Source organism: Macrobrachium nipponense, chromosome 2 (genome assembly GCF_015104395.2).
Source record: "Macrobrachium nipponense isolate FS-2020 chromosome 2, ASM1510439v2, whole genome shotgun sequence".
NCBI lineage: Eukaryota > Metazoa > Arthropoda > Malacostraca > Decapoda > Palaemonidae > Macrobrachium > Macrobrachium nipponense.
Genome location: NC_087201.1, coordinates 124,124,881 through 124,145,396, shown reverse-complemented (window position 1 = coordinate 124,145,396; position 20,516 = coordinate 124,124,881). Strand labels below are relative to the sequence as shown.

At 42.4% G+C, this 20,516-nt stretch overlaps 1 protein-coding gene across 1 annotated transcript in view; it reads left to right on the top strand.

Annotated features, from left to right (window-relative positions):
• The window catches only part of LOC135221301 (uncharacterized), a 146,837-nt gene that overhangs the window by 118,814 nt on the left and 7,507 nt on the right, over window positions 1-20,516 (top strand). The window contains exon 6 of the mRNA XM_064259109.1: window positions 17,104-17,221. Coding sequence (XP_064115179.1) covers window positions 17,104-17,221 — 118 coding nt within the window. The remainder of the gene's footprint in view (window positions 1-17,103; window positions 17,222-20,516) is intronic.

Sequence of the window (20,516 nt, the reverse complement as noted above, 5' to 3'; positions counted from 1 at the left end):
AGTCGAAGGAGGGTGTAGGCTATGCTGTAGTAACAAAAAATATAAAAATTCCAAAAATATGCTCGATATTCACTGCAGAGATTAATGCTATATTAGAGGCTATAAAATATACCTTTATGGTGGGAAAAGCAAACGATACCTTTGTAATATACACGGATTCTTACAGTGCTTTAGAAGCGCTAAGACAATACACAGTTTCTCATCCCGTAATTGAAGAAATAAGAGAGTGGATAGATATAATAGTAAAACGGAAATCTATAAATATAAAACTGTTGGGTCCCTTCCCATGTGGGCATAAAGGGTAATGAAGAGGTGGATAAAGAAGCCAAAAAGGCAGTAAAAAAGGAGTCTATCAAAAAAATACAAATACCCTACAATGACATTAAAACAACAATAAATGAATACTGTCAATCAAAATGGGAAAAAGAATGGCTAGAATTGAATCATAAATTAAAGCATATTAAATCATCTGTAAAACCTTGGAATAGACAACAATGTCAAAGAAGGGAAGATATCATATTAACAAGATTAAGAATAGGACATACATACTTGACACACAAATACTTGATGTTGCAAGGCGAGGAAAGACAGGCCCCTTACTGTGACCATTGTCGTACTCTGGTCACAGTCCGTCATCTGCTAACTGAATGCAAAAAATTCGAAAGAAAACGAAGATCCAATAACATATATAATATCCCACTTGAAGAACTATTGGGAGAAAATGCCCCACTTCAAAATATAGTAAATTATCTCAAAGAAATAAACCTGCTTTATATGATATAACACGTCTTATAATTTCATAGTTATACAGTAAGCGCTGAATGGCCTTTGCTGCCCCAGTGCTTGGTGTTACACCTAAACTTTATAAAACCAACCAACCCCATATTCACGGACTCCGGATTATCAGATATCTCTCTGGAACATATACCCCCATTATTCGCTGTAAATTTGCCTGTTCGTGGTATTTTTCTATGAGAAATACCCACAAATTCCTGGTTTTTTATTAGTTTCATCATAAAATTTACTTTTTGTGATAAAACTATATTAAAAATACCAGGCATAAACATTTTTAGTGAGTTTTTCTTGAGTTTTAAATATCAAAATATGCAGTTTTAAGCATTTTTATAGGGGGTTTCAGCTTTTTGGTGGGGGTGGGGGGTCTGGTACCTATCCCCCGTAAATAGTGAGGGAAAATCGTATAATTTGTTTAAGTTGGTTTGGCAAATTTAGTTCAGAGTAGAATATCGATCATCCTTCTTTAAAACCTACCATGTAACCTTACTTATAAGTAATGTTTGACACTAAAATGACATAAAATTCATGCGTAACTGGTAACGGAACTAATGAGAGAAAATGTTTTAAAATTTGGGCAAAACTGGTGGAAATCGTGAGGAAGGAACAATACATTGATGAATGCAATATTATGAGAGAGAGAGAGAGAGAGAGCTCTTTAGCTTTAGGTGTCAACGCTATCTAGAATCTTATCTCAAATACATAATGAGAGAGAGAGAGAGAGAGAGAGAGAGAGAGAGAGAGAGAGAGAGAGAGAGATTTAACAAGCTCTGGACCTCAGCTTACTAGCTGGATTTAAAAAGAAAGATGCATTGCTGTTTACAGTAATAACTCAATCTTACAAGATCCAAATTATAAGAATTCACAATAGCGCAAACTTTTCTTTGGAACCTAACTAATTATCATACACAAGTATTTCACAGACATGTGAACACAAATGAAACATTTTTGAACCCTGGATAAACCATGCAAAGGTGTTTGTTCAATTTATTTATGTAACATTAAATAATGAAAATAATAATTCTGTCTCTTTCTCTCTCTCTCTTACTGAGATGAGAGAATTTTTATGGTACATGTATGTATGTTTATTAATATTTTCAAATAATAATAAGAATAATAATAATATAAACTGTAATTACAAAATTCGTTATATTTTAAGGAAATAACCTTTCCATTTCACTTTCAATTAAGAACAACTCTTTCCTATCTCTCTCTTACTGAGATGAGAGAATTTTTTATGTTACACCTACTGTATTTGTTATATGTCCATTAATGTTTTCAAATATTAATCTTACTACGTATATATAATGGGCGTTATGTCTGTCTGTCTGTCATTCAATCACAGCCATACGCTGGTCCAATGGGCATGAAACTTGGCAGGCTCATAGTGGGGACCCCGAAGATGGTTTATAATGGGGTTTCCTCCTACCTTCCCAACCCCCCTCCGAAGGGGCTTGGGGTAAGAAGGGATTCCTTGAAACGGAGCTATTTCTGCCTATGAAATGGGGCTGGTTATACCCTTAGACTTAGTTGCTTGATGAAAATTTATCATAGATAATTTCTGTATACATGTGACTTATTATTTGGAAAAGAATACTATAGGGTAAACATCAATGACATCAAAGAGGGTGGAGTTTGAGACGGCTGTTGACAGAGAGAGAGAGAGAATGGAGAGGAAGTGACAGAGAGTAGATGGGGTGTTAGAGAGAAAAAAAAGACAGGGAGGGTTAGAGAGAGATAGAGAGACATAGACAGAAGAGTGAGTGTTTGGGAGGAGAGAGAGAGAGAGAGAGGAGAGAGGAGAGAGAGAAGACGAGGATCGAAGAGAGAGAGAAGAGAGAAGAGAGAGAGAGAGTTGGTATTTAGTGAGAAGAAAGAGGGAAAGAGACAGACAATGGTTTGGAGAGAGTAAGAGAAAGGAGCAAGAGAGAGAGAGAGAGAGAGAGAGAGAGAGAGAGAGAGAGAGAGAGAGAGTAAGTAGAGTTAGGTAGAAGATGGAAAAAGTGAGAGAGAGAGAGAGCAGGTTTATCAGTTGTTATTCAGTTATCACAAGCAGCACTGGGTCAGTCAGCTAGTAATAATAATAATAATAATATAACTGTAGTAACAAAATGATGCATGTAAAGAATTCTTTCCCTCACCTTTCTTTTTAACTCCACAGAAGCTCAAAGTCCAGAGCTGTCAAATATGTCAAGTAATGTAATAGAAGTCCATATTTTCTGTGACTAACATCTAATTGGGTAGAAGGGCATAGACTGCATACCCAATTTTTCTTCTTAATATAATAATTAAAGTAAAATTTCATACATTCAACTTACCTGTCAGATATATACATAGCTATCGACTCCGTCGTCCCCGACAGAAATTCGAATTTCGCGGCACACGCTACAGGTAGGTCAGGTGATCTACCTGCCTGCCGCTGGGTGGCAGGACTAGGAACTATCCCCGTTTTCTAATCAGATTCTCTCTGTCGCTGGGAAGGTAAACATATGTTTGCTTTCCCTCCTGAGTTGATTTCGTGTTTCATCGCCATCGATCTTCTGGGGGCCGAACTTTTTAACAGTGGGAAGTACTGGATCGGGTGGTTTGGCATACGTTTTTAATACTTTTTAATAACTTTTCTTTAATGAATTAAACTTCGAAGTTTTCGAAGAATAGAGTAGTGTAAACTACCGAAGTTTTCGGTAGACAATTACATAGTTTGCAAGAAAGGGATAAATTTTTATTCATTGATAAAGTGTAATAAATGTTAGAATTTGATTGAGGAAATAAGGTAACTTCCTATTTGAGGAAGTCACAAAAACGAATAGAAACTAGATATGCTTTCTTTAGAAGCTTTAATAGCCCTCGTTCTGACAAGCAGTTAGAATATTAACAGTATAGTAGTGTTGTTTCCTCATCACCTTCTTACTTCACAGAAACTACAAATTCATTTGCAATTTGAAGATAAAGGAATGTAGCTCAAGATACGAGCTATTATAAGGTAAGAAGTGATTATAGTGTTCCCCATTGCAATAGAGGGTGCGTCTGATCGGCTCTGTCTCGCTCCCAGGCCTAGACCTCTTCCAAGCTCCCTGGCCCGGAGGAGAAGGAATGTCGAAGCCGTACGGAGGTTATGGAGAACCCCCACCGTTCAGGCGTCCCCTCGGCAGGTTCTGTAGAACGTCCCAGACTGCCAGGGATAGCCATTGGAAAGGCATCCTAATTCAATGTGTTCCCCTTTTTTATTATCGTCTTGACGAATAAGGAGTAAAACATTCAACGGCGTAGATTAAATGAAGATGCAAGATAATCTCGTCTGGCTATCGGAACCTCAGAAGAGACGGAGAAAGGAGCCTGAAGGGCCTGAAAAGGCGCAAAGCGCCTGAAACGAGGCGCAAAGCACCTGAAGGGCCTGAATATGGGCGCAAAGCGCCTGAAAGACTATGAACCAGGATCTTTATCGGAAATGGAAGTCTTCTCATTCAGAAGAAAGGGAGTGCTATGTCGAAAAGGAAGTATTGTCGAATTCTAAGCAGAACAAATGTACAAGAGATCGGAACCTTCCGCACACAGGATCTTCCAGAAGGCGGAAGATTCCAGATTCGAATAACCTTCCAGACGTACAGAACTTTCCAGGCGAGGATCGCCTTTTAGATGCTCGGAACTTTCCAACCAAGGAAACTTTCCAAGGGCGATACGTCTTCTAGGTCCAGAGTATTCTGATCACGATACTCCTCCCGGCGCCAGGAGTATTCGGAACGCGATACTCCTGCCAAGCACCAGAGTATTCCGACGAGCACGATACTCCTCCCAGGGCGCCAGGAGTATTCGGAACGTGATACTCCTACCAGGCGCCAGGAGTATTCTAGGCAAGATACTCCTGCTTAGCGCCAGACACTTTCTCCTACAAGAAAAGAGCCTGACAACCGCCGAGAGTCCTCAGGCGAAGGGTGAAAGACATTCGAGGCTTATCCTGATAGGGACGGGAGTTGTCGCGCAGGCGGCCCGTTGCCCTTGTCAGGATCGTCTTAATGCAATAAAGGCAAGAGCAAGTTCGGTTTTTTCCAGGCAGGGACTCAAGATGTAGCACAGGCTGCCGTAGCCCTTGTCAGGTTAGAGTCGGTACTGCGAATAGCCCTTCACCTTTCGAAAGGAAGCGCTCTCCTTCGGTTGCTCAATCTTGCCCCAAATTGAGGAATGGAAGATAGAGCAGAATTGTGAGAATTAGTTCAGTATTAGTAAGAGGATATTAAAATCATCCTCCTTCTAAAATAGATTGCAACCAACCATTTACAGAAAGAGGGGCAATCGTTTGAGAAGTTGAACAGATTCGTACGAGCTCTCATTCATTGATTAGAGGCTCTTCCAGAGAAGAAGAAAGGCGTAAAATACGGACTTATCTCCAAGATAATAAAAGCTGGAGAGATTCTCTTCGATCCTCGGTTGTCATTTGCAATATCCTTTCGACTAATACTCATTCGCGATTATTGACGAAATGAACGAAGAGAGTAAGATTTCTATTTCTTTCTCTGCATGTCGGAAAGGAAAGAGTGTCGTAGAAGGCTTGCTGTATATGACTACTGAATGACAAGTCATAATACGCATACCATAGTTGCCTTTCTGGTTCGCTACGGAATTGTCTATATCCTTACAGGATTTTCCTAGTAAAGACTTCGCTTAAAAAGGTTTGTTACGACAATACCTATTCAGCCTCGTATTTAACAAAGGTTGTTTGCCTAAAATTTGCATTATTGAGAGCTTTCTTAGACTCGAGAATAATTTTATTATATCCATTCATTGAAGGGAGTAACTGGCAACTCAGAATTGAATGCAGCCAGGCAGTGAACGACACGGCTAGTAATTGTGAGCCAATCTAGTACCATCCGGTTCTCGGTCGTGAACGGTTGGTTACATCTTTCTCTCCTAAAGGATCGAATGCCTTCACCGTATATTCCCCATACAATCAGGGACTTAATCACGATTGAAGGGTTTTTTTCTTTTTTTTTTTTTTTTTTTTTTTTTTTTTTAGGCAAACATGAATAACATCGTATTCGTTTTGCTAAGGATATCTCTCTGCCTCGGCGAGGAAAGAATGTAGTAGGAAATTCACCTTAAGATAACGATACGCTTAAGCCTTATGCACACACCGTGGTTAATTACAGCGTTCCTACTATCCTTACAAGAGTTTCCTAGATGAATGCTGTTACCACAATGTGATAGGATTATAAAGAATTTTAATTCGGCAGAGCACGATTAACATTCATTGGAAAGAGTTGTCAGACCCTGCGGAAAATATTCACAGATATCTTCGCAAGGCAGAAGATGAACGACCTTCTTATAGATTGCTTCCTTTTCCTCGAAACAAGAGAGGTAGCAAGATACGCCATCTTTAAATTAAATAGGGGAATAAACTTTAGTCTTTTTTTTTTTCCCCTAGTTGTATATATTCTTAACACATATTATTATAAATGGGCGTCTAAGGAAGAAGATGAATGCATCATTTTGGCAATAAAAGGTTGGATTCACAGAAGTCACGTTCTTCTTTCAGCATGTGTCGGAAGGTTTTTCTAAGAGATTTGATCGGAATCTATTATAAATATTGGACCTGAAAAACCTATTCACTCTGAGTCTGTCTGCGTGCAGACTGACCAGAAGTAAATATGAATGAGAGGTTTCATACATTCAACTTACCTGTCAGATATATACATAGCTATCGACTCCGTCGTCCCCGACAGAAATTCGAATTTCGCGGCACACGCTACAGGTAGGTCAGGTGATCTACCTGCCTGCCGCTGGGTGGCAGGACTAGGAACTATCCCCGTTTTCTAATCAGATTCTCTCTGTCGCTGGGAAGGTAAACATATGTTTGCTTTCCCTCCTGATTTGATTTTCGTGTTTCATCGCCATCGATCTTCTGGGGCCCGACTTTTACGGAAGTACTGGATCGGTGGTTTGGCATACGTTTTTAATAACTTTTTAATAACTTTTTAATAACTTTTAATGAATTAACTTCGAAGTTTTCGAAGAATAGAGTATGTGTAACTACCGAAGTTTTCGGTAGACAATTACATAGTTTGCAAGAAAGGGAAATATAAATATTTATTCATTGATAAAGTGTAATAAATGTTAGAATTGATTGAGGAAAATAAGGTAACTTCCTATTTGAGAAGGCAAAGAAAACATAGAACTAGATATGCTTTCTGTAGAAGCTTTAATAGCCCTCGTTCTGACAAGCAGTTAGAATATTAACAGTACTAGTAGTGTTGTTTCCTCATCACCTTCTTACTTCACAGAAACTACAAATTCATTTGCAATTTGAAGATAAAGGAATGTAGCTCAAGATACGAGCTATTATAAGGTAAGAAGTGATTATAGTGTTTCCCCATTGCAATAGAGGGTGCGTCTGATCGGCTCTGTCTCGCTCCCAGGCCTAGACCTCTTCCAAGCTCCCTGGCCCGGAGGAGAAGGGAATGTCGAAAGCCGTACGGAGGTTATGGAGAACCCCCACCGTTCAGGCGTCCCCTCGCAGGTTCTGTAGAACGTCCCAGACTGCCAGGGATAGCCATTGGAAAGGCATCCTAATTCAATGTGTTCCCCTTTTTATTATCGTCTTGACGAATAAGGAGTAAAACATTCAACGGCGTAGATTAAATGAAGATGCGAGATAATCACGTCTGGCTATCGGGAAAACCTCAGAAGAAGACGGGAGAAAGGTAGAAGTATATGAAAATATATCTATTCTGAGAAGAACGAATTAGATATTAAAGAATATTTGTTGATCGAATGAATTAATATGGATCTCGTTTAGTGAGTACACATATATATAACTTTTAAGCTTCTAGCTCCTTGGGCATGAAGCTCCCGGTAACGAGGCTCAATGCGCCTAAAGCGTCTGAAACAAGGCAAAAGCGCCTGAAACGAGGCGCAAAAGCACCTGAAAGGGCCTGAATATGGCGCAAAGCGCCTGAAAGACTATGAACCAGGATCTTTTATCGGAAATGGAAGTCCTTCTCAATTCAGAAGAAGGGAGGGCTATGTCGAAATGGAAGTATTGTCGAATTCTAAGCAAGAACAAATATACAAGAGATCGGAACCTTCCGCACACAGGATCTTCCAGAAGGCGGAAGATTCCAGATTCGAATAACCTTCCAGACGTACAGAACTTTCCAGGCGAGGATCGCCTTTCAGATGGGCTCGGACTTTCCAAACAAGAAAACTTTTCAAGGGCGATACGTCTTCTAGGGATCAGAGTATTCTGATCACGAACTCCTCCCAGGCGCCAGGAGTATTCGGAACGCGATACTCCTGCCAAGCACCAGGAGTATTCCGACGAGCACGATACTCCTCCCAGGCGCCAGAGTATTCGGAACGTGATACTCCCTACCAGGCACCAGGAGTATTCTAGGCAAGATACTCCTGCTTAGCGCCAGACACTTTCTCCTACAAGAAGAGCCTGACAACCGCCGAGAGTCCTCCAGGCGAAGGTGAAAGACATTCGAGGCTTCTCCTAGAGGGACGGGAGTTGTCGCGCAGGCGGCCGTTGCCCTTGTCAGGATCGTCTTAATGCAATAAAGGCAAGAGCAAGTTCGGTTTTTCCAGGCAGGGACTCAAGATGTAGCACAGGCTGCCGTAGCCCTTGTCAGGTTAGAGTCGGTACTGCGAATAGCCCTTCACCTTTCGAAAGAAGCGCTCTCCTTCGGTTGCTCAATCTTGCCCCAAATTGAATTGAGGAATGGAAGATAGAGCAGAATTGTGAGAATTAGTTCAGTATTAGTAAGAGGATATTAAAATCATCCTCCTTCTAAAATAGATTGCAACCAACCACCCTTTACAGAAAGAGGGGCAATCGTTTGGAAGTTGAACAAGATTCGTACGAGCTCTCATTCATTGATTAGAGCTCTTCCAGATAAGAAAGGCGTAAAATACGGACTTATCTCCAGATAATAAAAGCTGGAGAGATTCTCTTCGATCCTCGGTTGTCATTTGCAATATCTTTCGACTAATACTCATTCGGGATTATTGACGAAATGAAACGAAGAGAGTAAGATTTCTATTCTTTCTCTGCATGTCTGAAAGGAAAGAGTGTCGTAGAAGGCTTGCTGTATATGACTACTGAATGACAAGTCATAATACGCATACCATAGTTGCCTTTCTGGTTCGCTACGGAATTGTCTATATCCTTACAGGATTTTCCTAGTAAAGACTTCGCTTAAAAGGTTTGTTACGACAATACCTATTCAGCCTCGGTATTTAACAAAGGTTGTTTGCCTAAAATTTGCATTATTGAGAGCTTTCTTAGACTCGAGAATAATTTTATTATATCCATTCATTGAAGGGAGTAACTGGCACTCAGAATGAATGCAGCCAGGCAGTGAACGACACGGCTGTAATTGTGAGCCAATCTAGTACCATCCGGTTCTCGGTCGTGAACGGTTGGTTACATCTTTCTCTCCTAAAGGATCGAATGCTTCACCGTATATTCCCCATACAATCAGGGACTAACCACGAATTGAGAGGGGGATTTTTTTAGGCAAACATGAATAACATCGTATTCGTTTTGCTAAGGATATCTCTCTGCCTCGGCGAGGAAAGAATGTAGTAGGAAATTCACCATTAATGATAACGATACGCTTAAGCCTTATGCACACACCGTGGGTTAATTACAGCGTTCCTACTATCCTTACAAGAGTTTCCTAGATGAATGCTGTTTACCACAATGTGATAGGATTATAAAGAATTTTAATTCGGCAGAGCACGATTTAACATTCATTGGAAAGAGTTGTCAGACCCTGCGGAAAATATTCACAGATATCTTCGCAAGGCAGAAGATGAACGACCTTCTTATAGATTGCTTCCTTTTCCTCGAAACAAGAGAGGTAGCAGATACGCCATCTTTAAATTAAATAGGGAATAAACTTTAGTCTTTTTTTTCCCCTAGTTGTATAATATTCTTAACACATATTAAAATAAATGGGCGTCTAAGGAAGAAGATGAATGCATCATTTTGGGCAATAAAAGGTTGGATTCACGAAGTCACGTTCTTCTTTCAGCATGTGTCGGAAGGTTTTTCTAAGAGATTTGATCGGAATCTATTATAAATATTGGACCTGAAAAACCTATTCACCTCTGAGTCTGTCTGCGTGCAGACTGACCAGAAGTAAATATGAATGAGAGGATTTTTTCAAGGAAGCTTGATAATTCCTTAAATATGTTAAAGACATAGAGTTGCTGCAGATCGTTGCTAGATAGAAAGGGGAAACTGTCCTCTTCCGATACCTCTGTGAACCACATAATGGTTTTTCTTCCCTTTCAGAGGGAAGAATCACCTTGGTAATTTATGCTATCAATGAACACAGTGAAAAGATATATCTGTCTAGACAAAGAATATTAGAGATAGTAGAGAATTAAGATCTTCGGGATCTTATACAATACCTCTATACGATAAGAGTAAGAGATCTATACTTAGGAATGGGATTCCTAATTTGGGCCTCAGATTCCGTGTTCCGACAAGATGGAACTGCTCCTAATCAAATGTTTCTCTTGGTCCTAAACGATCAAAAGGACAAGTGAAATTTTGGGCTTTAGAATCTGGAATCAAATTCTATGACGACTCGGCAATGGGTTCTGGCCAGCATAGTATGTTTGGCAAGAGAACTAAAGCCTTTTATTCCGGGATCAAACGCTTTTAGATAGAGGTTTCGGGTTGTCCGGGTAATGTAGTGACATTGTCATCTACAGAAGAAGAAAAGGTTTAAACGTTTACTGACAGAGTCTTTGGAACACGAGAAGGGCTCAAACTACTTCCCAAAAGGTTCAGAGAGATACATTCAAGAGCTAGAAATCAACAATTTCAGCTCAGAATCTCTTTAAATTCCAAGCTCCTTCCCTTCCTTCGGGCAAGGATAGGGAATCTTCTGCAACGAGAAAACTCATCAACATGTAGGAGGAGAACTCGTTAGCAACGGAAGTATGCAATAATGATCCTCCTCGGAGGAAGACTTGTCTCTTGGACTTTGAGATTTCCTATTGTCTACTGGATAGAGCGGACTAAATTGTGATGAATGTGCAGGAGCAATTAGCGTCTTTGGTAGGAGTACTTTCTAAAGATCCTACTCGTAAAAAGGTATTGACAGACTTCCCATGATTAAGAGGACAAGATCCAAATACCGATATCCTGTCGTGGGCGCGGAACGAAACCCTACCAATGGGGAGTTGTCGGCACAAGCGGCCATCTCTGGGGGGAGCGATGCGTTAGGCATGGCGAGACGTGGGAAAGGAAGTAACTCCTGCCAAGCGTCTGGCGCCAACTAGGAGCCAGGCGCCAAGTAGGCGCAAAGAGCCTGACTTTACTGTAGATCGTTCTAGGCCAAGATCTTCATCCAAGCAACAGAGCCACTGGAGAAGAGAGAACTCCTGATAGGAGTATAGCGCCCGCTAAGCGCAATATACTTGCCATTCGAAAGGCCATTCCTGAGCGATACTCTACCAAGCCACAGGAGTATTCGGAAACTAGATGCGCCTTCCATAGGTCAGGAGTATGCGGGAAGAGATACTCCTGCCCTGCGCCTTGAGTACTCTGACCTCGATACTCCTCCCAGGAGCCAGGAGTATTCTAGACTTTTTACTCCTACCAGGCGCCAGGAGTATTCGAAGCGCGATGTGCCTACCAAGGCGCCCAGGAGTATTCTGAGGCTTAATACTCCTAACAGGCGCCAGGAGTATTCGGAACGCGATACTCCTGCCAAGCACCAGGGAGTATTCCGATGAGCACGATAACTCCTCCCCATGGCGCCCAGGTAGTATTCGGAACGTGATAATCTCCCTACCAGGCGACCAGGAGTATTCCGATCACGATGCTCCTCCTAGAAAAGCGATACTTCTGCCAGGCGCCAGGAGTATTCCGAGCACGATACTCCTCCCAGGCGCCACCGGAGTATTCGGAGAGCGATACTCCTGCCAGGCGCCAGGAGTATTCAGAGGACGAGGAGTATTCCGATCGCGATACTCCTCCCAGGCGCCAGGGAGTATTCGGAGCGCGATACTCATGCCAGGCGCCAGGAGTATTCTGAGCTTAATACTACCTAACAGGCGCCAAGAGTATTCGAAGCGCGATACTCCTGCCAGGTGCCAGGAGTATTCGAAGCGCGATACTCCTGCCAAGCGCCAGGAGTATTCGAAGCGCGATACTCCTGCCAGGCGCCAGGAGTATTCGAAGCGCGATACTCCTGCCAGGCGCCAGGAGTATTCTGAGCTTAATACTCCTAACAGGCGCCAGGAGTATTTGGAGCGAGATGCGCCTTCCAGACGGCAGGAGTATCGAAGAGTTTTACGACTGTCAGGCGCCAGGAGTATTCTAAACAGGATACTCCTCGCGCCAGCCAGGCGCAAGCCATGGCGTTAGGCTTTCATCCAGAATGAGATCCAGTTCAAAGAAAAAAGTCCTAGTCTTCTTGTTTGAAACAATGGTGATCTCTAAAGCACTTCATAAGTGACTTGATGTACCTTCAAACAGCTGAGAATTTAAAAAGCTCATGAAGTGCGAGCTTTTGCAAATTCTTGTTCTTTTCGTAACAATATGTCAGGAAGACATATTAGCTTTAACATATAAGAGATGCAACTATGTGTTGACTGCTCATTACACGAAGGACTTCAAGTTAACCTACGAGAGATTCTTCTCTCTTGGTTTATACGTATCGCGGATACGTTGCTGGGATAAGGAGCCGACACTGATCCTTTAATGAATGAGTTGAATTTATTTTAACTCAATGATTTTTTATTGGAGGTTTGAAAGGAGTTTGGGGGATAACTCTCCTTTCAATTTAGCGCGAACCCTCATGTTAGGAACAGGTGATCGGGATCGGTGTTGCGCTCCTTAAATAAGTGCGTGTTGTCATATAAGCGGATGTGCTCCCATTGACAAACGCCAGTTAGGTTCTGTCGAGTAAGTGGAAGAGACCCCATCGACAGATCCACAAGAACTCTTGGCCACAGATCACTATCTCGCTAAGGCTCTTGAGATGAAGCGACTCCTATGCAATAGCTAGGAAGTCAATCCTTCGTCTAGAAACACAGAGGAACTAAGGTCTATAAATACCTACAACATATGTTGTTTACCTGTCTAGTCAGTAATTAGCTGTCTCTTGCCCTCCACCAAAGGGTGTCAATCAGCTATGTATATATCTGACAGGTAAGTTGAATGTATGAAAATGATATTGTTATGATACAATAAAGTTTCATACATACTTACCTGGCAGATATATACAATTAAAGACCCACCCAGCCTCCCCGCAGGAGACAGGTGGAAGAGAGAATCTGATTAGAAAACGGGGATAGTTCCTAGTCCTGCCACCCAGCGGCAGGCAGGTAGATCACCTGACCTACCTGTAGCGTGTGCCGCGAAATTCGAATTTCTGTCGGGGACGACGGAGTCGATAGCTATGTATATATCTGCCAGGTAAGTATGTATGAAACTTTATTGTATCATAACAATATCATATTTTTCAAGGGAAGCTTCATAATTCCTTTAAATATGTTAAAGACATAGAGTTGCTGCAGATCGTGCTAGATAGAAAGGGGAAACTGTCCTCTTCCGATACCTCTGTGAACCACATAATGGTTTTCTTCCCTTTCAGAGGGAAGAATCACCTTGGTAATTTATGCTATCAATGAACACAGTGAAAAGATATATTCTGTCTAGACAAAGAATATTAGAGATAGTAGAGAATTAAGATCTTCGGGATCTTATACAATACCTCTATACGATAAGAGTAAGAGATCTTATACTTAGAATGGGATCCTAATTTGGGCCTCAGATTCCGTGTTCCGACAAGATGGAACTGCTCCTAATCAAATGTTTCTCTTGGTCCTAAACGATCAAAAGGACAAGTGAAATTTTGGGCTTTAGAATCTGGAATCAAATTCTATGACGACTCGGCAATGGTTCTGGCCAGCATAGTATGTTTGGCAAGAGAACTAAAGCCTTTTATTCCTGGATCAACGCTTTTAGATAGAGGTTTCGTTGTCCGGGTAATGTAGTGACATTGTCATCTACAGAAGAAGAAAAGGTTTAAACGTTTACTGACAGAGTCTTTGGAACGCGAGAAGGGCTCAAACTACTTCCCAAAGGTTCAGAGAGATACATTCAAGAGCTAGAAATCAACCAATTTCAGCTCAGAATCTCTTTAAATTCCAAGCTCCTTCCCTTCCTTCGCAAGATAGGGAAGCTTCTGCAACAAGAAACTCATCAACATGTAAGAGGAGAACTCGTTAGCAACGGAAGTATGCAATAATGACCTCCTCGGAGGAAGACTTGTCTCTTGGACTTTTGAGATTTCCTATTGTCTACTGGATGGAGCGGACTAAATTGTGATGAATGTGCAGGAGCAATTAGCGTCTTTGGTAGGAGTACTTTCTTTCTAAAGATCCTACTCGTAAAAAGGGGATGACAGACTTCTGATTAAGAGATCCAAATACCGATCTCCTGTCGGCGACGACGAACCCTACAGGGGATTTGTCGCACAAGCGGCCATCTCTGGGGGGAGCGATGCGTTAGGCAGGCGAGACGTGGAAAGGAAGTAACTCCTGCCAAGCGTCTGGCGCCCAACCTAGGAGCCAGGCGCCAAGTAGGCGCAAAGAGCCTGACTTTACTGTAGATCGTTCTAGGCCAAGATCTTCATCCAAGCAACAAGAGCCAACGGGAGAAGAGAGAACTCCTGATAGGAGTATAGCGCCGCTAACGCAATATTCTTGCCATTCGAAAGGCCATTCCATGAGCGATACTCCTACCAAGCCACAGGAGTATTCGGAACTAGATGCGCCTTCCATAGGTCAGGAGTATTCGGGAGAGATACTCCTGCCAGGCGCCTTAGTACTCTGACCTCGATACTCCTCCCAGGAGCCAGAGTATTCTAGACTTTTACTCCTACCAGGCGCCAGGAGTATTCGAAGCGCGATGTGCCTACCAAGCGCCAGGAGTATTCTGAGCTTAATACTCCTAACAGCGCCAGGAGTATTCGGAACGCGATACTCCTGCCAAGCACCAGGAGTATTCCGATGAGCAGATACTCCTCCCAGGCGCCAGGAGTATTCGGAACGTGATACTCCTACCTAAGCGCCAGGAGTATTCCGATCACGATGCTCCTCCTAGGAAAGCGATAACTTCTGCCAGGCGCCAGGAGTATTCCCGAGCACGATACTCCTCCCAGGCGCCAGGAGTATTCGGAGAGCGATACTCCTGCCAGGCGCCAGGAGTAATTCAGAGGACAGGAGTATTCCGATCGCGATACTCCTCCCAGCGCCAGGAGTATTCGGAGCGCGATACTCTGCCAGGCGCCAGGAGTATTCTGAGCTTAATACTCCCTAACAGGCGCCAGGAGTATTCGAGCGCGATACTCCTGCCAGGTGCCAGGATATTCGAAGCGCGATACTCCTGCCAAGCGCCAGGAGTATTCGAAGCGCGATACTCCTGCCATGCGCCAGGAGTATTCGAAGCGCGATACTCCTGCCAGGCGCCAGGAGTATTCTGAGCTTAATACTCTAACAGGCGCCAGGAGTATTTGGAGCGAGATGCGCCTTCCAGACGGCAGGAGTATTCGAAGAGTTTTACGACTGTCAGGCGCCAGGAGTATTCTAAACAGGATACTCCTCGCGCCAGCCAGACGCAAGCCAGGCGTTAGGCTTCATCCAGATGAGATCCAGTTCAAAGAAACGTCCTAGTCTTCTTGGAAACAATGGTGATCTCTAAAAGCACTTCATAAGTGACTTGATGATACATTCAAACAGCTGAGAATTTAAAAAGCTCATGAAGTGCGAGCTTTTGCAAATTCTTGTTCTTTTCGTAACAATATGTCAGGAAGACATATTAGCTTTAACATATACGAGATGCAAACTATGTGTTGACTGCTCATTACACGAAGGACTTCAAGTTAACCTTCGAGAGATTCTTCTCTCTTGGTTTATACGTATCAGCGGATACGTTGCTGGGATAAGGAGCCGACACTGATCCTTTAATAATGAGTTGAATTTATTTTAACTCAATGATTTTTATTGGAGGTTTGAAAGGAGTTTGGGGGATAACTCTCTTTCAATTTAGCGCGAACCCTCATGTTAGGAACAGGTGATCGGGATCGGTGTTGCGCTCCTTAAATAAGTGCGTGTTGTCATATAAGCGGATGTGCTCCCATTGACAAACGCCAGTTAGGTTCTGTCGAGTAAGTGGAAGAGACCCCATCGACAGATCCACAAGAACTCTTGGCCACAGATCACTATCTCGCTAAGGCTCTTGAGATGAAGCAGACTCCTATGCAATAGCTAGGAAGTCAATCCTTCGTCTAGAAACACAGAGGAACTAAGGTCTATAAATACCTACAACATATGTTGTTTACCTGTCTAGTCAGTAATTAGCTGTCTCTTGCCCTCCACCAAAGGGTGCCAATCAGCTATGTATATATCTGACAGGTAAGTTGAATGTATGAAAATGATATTGTTATGATACAATAAAGTTTCATACATACTTACCTGGCAGATATATACAATTAAAGACCCACCCAGCCTCCCCGCAGGAGACAGGTGAGAGAATCTGATTAGAAAACGGGGATAGTTCCTAGTCCTGCCACCCAGCGGCAGGCAGGTAGATCACCTGACCTACCTGTAGCGTGTGCCGCGAAATTCGAATTTCTGTCGGGGACGACGGAGTCGATAGCTATGTATATATCTGCCAGGTAAGTATGTATGAAACTTTATTGTATCATAACAATATCATATTTCAAGTATTTCATATTGTATATAACTATATATGCAATGACATTTATAGAAAAAAGGTCCAGTTTTTGGGAAAAAGGCTCCCCCCCTCCCCATAAAAAAAACTGGTTATGGTCCTGACGTGAATCTGGGAATCTCGAGAACACGAATATGTGAGTCCACAAATCTCAAGAACACGAATACGGTGGGTCCACTGTAAGTCATAAATGACTGATGTACTTAATATCAGAATGCTGATAAAGGAAATTCAATGTTGAAAAGTAGTACGTACATACTCTGAATACATATTAGGACACTTATTGCCATAGAATATTTTCACTAATTATGTAATATGCACTAACTATATATGATCTTATCTCTTTGCAAACAGCTGCTTACAGTTCTATAAACAGCCTTGAAATTAGTGCAATTTACAAAATCAGAAACTTTAAAAAAATACAATATTGGTCAGTAGTTTTTCTAAATATATTTCTACTCAAAGAAAAAAGTGGTAGAGTAATTCTTCCTATATAACAATACTTATGTATTTATTTTGCATATACTTCCATACATTTTTTTTTCTCAATTTAGGCAATGCCTTGGGCTCTTGCGACAGACGTTGGAAAATATTATGAAGCTGGATGTTGCTCGATTACCACCTGTCACACAAACCTTGCGTAAAGAGCTCTCTCTTCAGGACTTGATGCAGGTAAAGTACATTGGATTATTGATTTTATTTTGCTGTTTTTCATTTTTTCAGTACAGTATGCATAAAAACCTATCTTTTCTGGTAAAGCATTAATCTCTTCACATCACAATTCCCATGGTTATCTTTGCATTGGTAAGTTGCAATTGTGTGCAAGCTATACTTTCTACTGTGCTTTCTTGAGATCTACCATCATCTGTCGTTCGTTTGAGTACCACGCCCATTGCTGTGCTACTTGTGTTTGTCATTAGGGTGAGAGACTTATGTGGTAAAGGAAAAGTTAGTGTGGTAGCAGAGGTGATTGGTTTTTTGGCTAGGATGAAGGCTTTATTTTGTTTTTCATACCAATATACTTTTTTATTTTTTCCTTTTAAGGAATCATATACTATTGGAGCCATTATTTCAGCAAGGTTGGGCATAAAATGGTGGTAATAGTATAGTTGACCATTCCTGTGAATTTTTGGACTGCTGTGATTGTTGCTTTGGAAAGTTGGGGATTGCTTGAACCTTCATTGGGAGAGGCTTGATGGCTTCAGGGCTTATTTGGTGTCCCAGGAATTCCACTACTGGTTTTGCCCAATCACGGTTGTCATTTGGGGCTGTAAGTCAGTTTTCTCTGAGTATTTGCAGGACCTGCTTGATGTCTCTCATGTTTTGTTTTATGTTTGGGGTAAATATGAGAATGTTTGTAATTGATGTAGACAACAGAAATTGGTAGGTTGCCCAGGATTTCGTCCAGCAGACGTTGGAAGGTTGCACCTGAGTTCCAAAGGCCAAAGTAGGTGTAGTTGAAGGTGCAGTTGCTAAAAGGTGATAATGGCCATTTTTTCTATCCTCCTTTGCAACCGGGACTTGGAAGTATCCCTTCAGTAGGTCAATCTTTGTAAATATTTTGGTGGCCTCCACCTGGTTTGTTATGTCAGCAATGCTCAGCAGGTACCTGTCAGGTACTGTCTTGATGTTGAGTCTCTGGTAGTTGCCGCATGGTCATCATGTGCCATTAGGTTTTGATACCATGTGAAGGGAAGATGCCCAGGGACTGGAGGCTTTTTGGCATATACCTGCTTGTTCCATGTCCTGGAAAGCTTGTTTGGTGCAGGTGAATTGTCCTGGGGTCAGTTGTCTGAAATGGGCATGCACTGGGGGACCTTTGGCGACTATGTGGTGCTGGACATGGTGCTTTGTGGGTTTGGTCAGGTAGTGTTTGCAGGTAGTTCTTAACTTAAATACCTTCAGAAACACCTGTAGGAGACAACTTATCTCTGGTGCTGGAGTCAGAGTGGTTTGGGCTACGGGGGCAGGTTGTGTGATCAGCTGCCATTTTGCTATGTCCACCATCATGTTGTGGGATCTAGGAAGTCTACTCTTAAAAGGGCAGTTATGTCTGCTGTGATGAACATCCACTTGTACTGCTTCCCGCCAAATGACAAATTTATGGTCCGCTTCCCATATAGCCCTGCAGAAAGTGGACACCTGTAGAGTGCTAGGAGTTGGATTGAGATATTTGTACAGGTTGGCTGGTACGAATGACATGCATTCACCAGTGTCAACCAGGAAGACTGTTTGATCTTTCGTCTGTTATGAAAAAACGCGGAATCTTTTTGCTGGTACCTGGAAGAAAGACAGCAGAAAGCAGGCGCGGTTTCCCTTATGAGCCAGTTGGTCTGCCCACCGCCAATGCTTAGTTTGTGGGGTTGCTGCTGCGACCCTTTTGCATGTTTTTTTGACATACGGCAGTTCTTTTAGCATTTTCAGGCTTTATTCCTAAACCTCCAGTGGTAGAAACAAATACCCTTGGGACGTTCTTCTGTTTTGGGCTTGTACTTGAGTTTGTTTTTCCACTTGAAGCTCTGGTAGCAGTGTATGGTGGGGGGCCAGGGCCTCCTGGATCACTGCCTGTCCCTGCATCAGTCTGCTGCTAGGCTGTTGGATGGCTGCTATTACGGGTGGTTGTGTAGGCTTAGTCGACTTGCGGGCCAGGTGGTCAGTGTGGACCATCTTCAGGAACTCATTGAGGTCCATGGTTGGTTTGTTGGGGATGGCCACAACTGTTTGGCAGGGTAATTTTGTGAGTAGGACCTTTCGCACAAGGTCAACGCAATCATGTGGCGGGGATCGTAACTATACTCAGTTTTTTCCCATCTGTCCACCCGCCTGTGGTGTTTGCGTATGGTAGCACTGGGTCCCGGGCTTTAGATAGTTACATTCAGCTTACACTTAACAATAATAATAATATCCTATTTTGAATATTAACTGTGTAATTTGCATACAGTAAATTATTAAAACACTTTTCAGTTGCAAATGTACACCCAGATATCCTTTTATTTACCCAAAACTTTGACATAGTGTAACTATTTAAACCCTGGGATGCAGTGTTACCATGTGCGACCACCACAGGCGGATGGACAGATGGAAAAAAACAGAGTATAGTTGCCGCAATTGCTTGTAGATGTGCAACAGCCTTTGATCTCCTATTGCTGCCCTGACGTTGTCTAAGAACTACATTGCTTTTAGGGCAGGCGGAATATTCCACAATTTGTTCAAAGAAGTTGTCAGGCAGGAACTTGAAGAGGGCATTGGCTGCTTTGTGGGATGTGGAGGAGATCTTAGACTTGAAGAAGGTTCCGCTCTGAAGAACTAGGTCTCTGGGTTGTTGGTTGTGATGGGTGGCAGGTGGTTACTTGCTGCTACTGTGGCATTTTTGTAGGATAGGCTAGTGCTGGCAGTGTCAGACGTCTTCATGGTCACCAGTAACGAGGTGGCGACTAAGAAGCAGAGTCAGGTGCATTTTGATGTATTGACAAAATTCTCGGATAGGTCAAGAACTCTTGCGAGTTTAGAAAGTAGCATTGGCATTAGGGAAAAATAGAGATATATCTGTATACAGCCAGATGTGTTTTCTCACACCTGGAAAAATGTTAATAATTCTATTTACAAATTAGAGAGATTCACTACATATGGTTGGAAAGCTTGTAATGACTGACATGCATTTGTAATTACAATTCTAACAATGTCATAAAGTAGCTTCTGATAAATGTGTAAAAGATCGTTTGAACCAGGAGTGCGGGATCTATTTCTCGAGCGTACTCGGTGTATTATGCAGATTTTTGTTTTTGAAGCAAGGATGCCCTGAGGGTCCCCGGCAACTGATCGGGACCTCACTGTGCTGTCCCTGAAGCTTCACATTTAAAGGTTATCCAGTGTCTCCTGCAAGAGAGATAGACTTTTTTTGCAGGGCTGTGAGGGAGATATCAGAGTACCAGTGTCTCAGCAAACGTGTATCAGGGAAAGTAGGCCA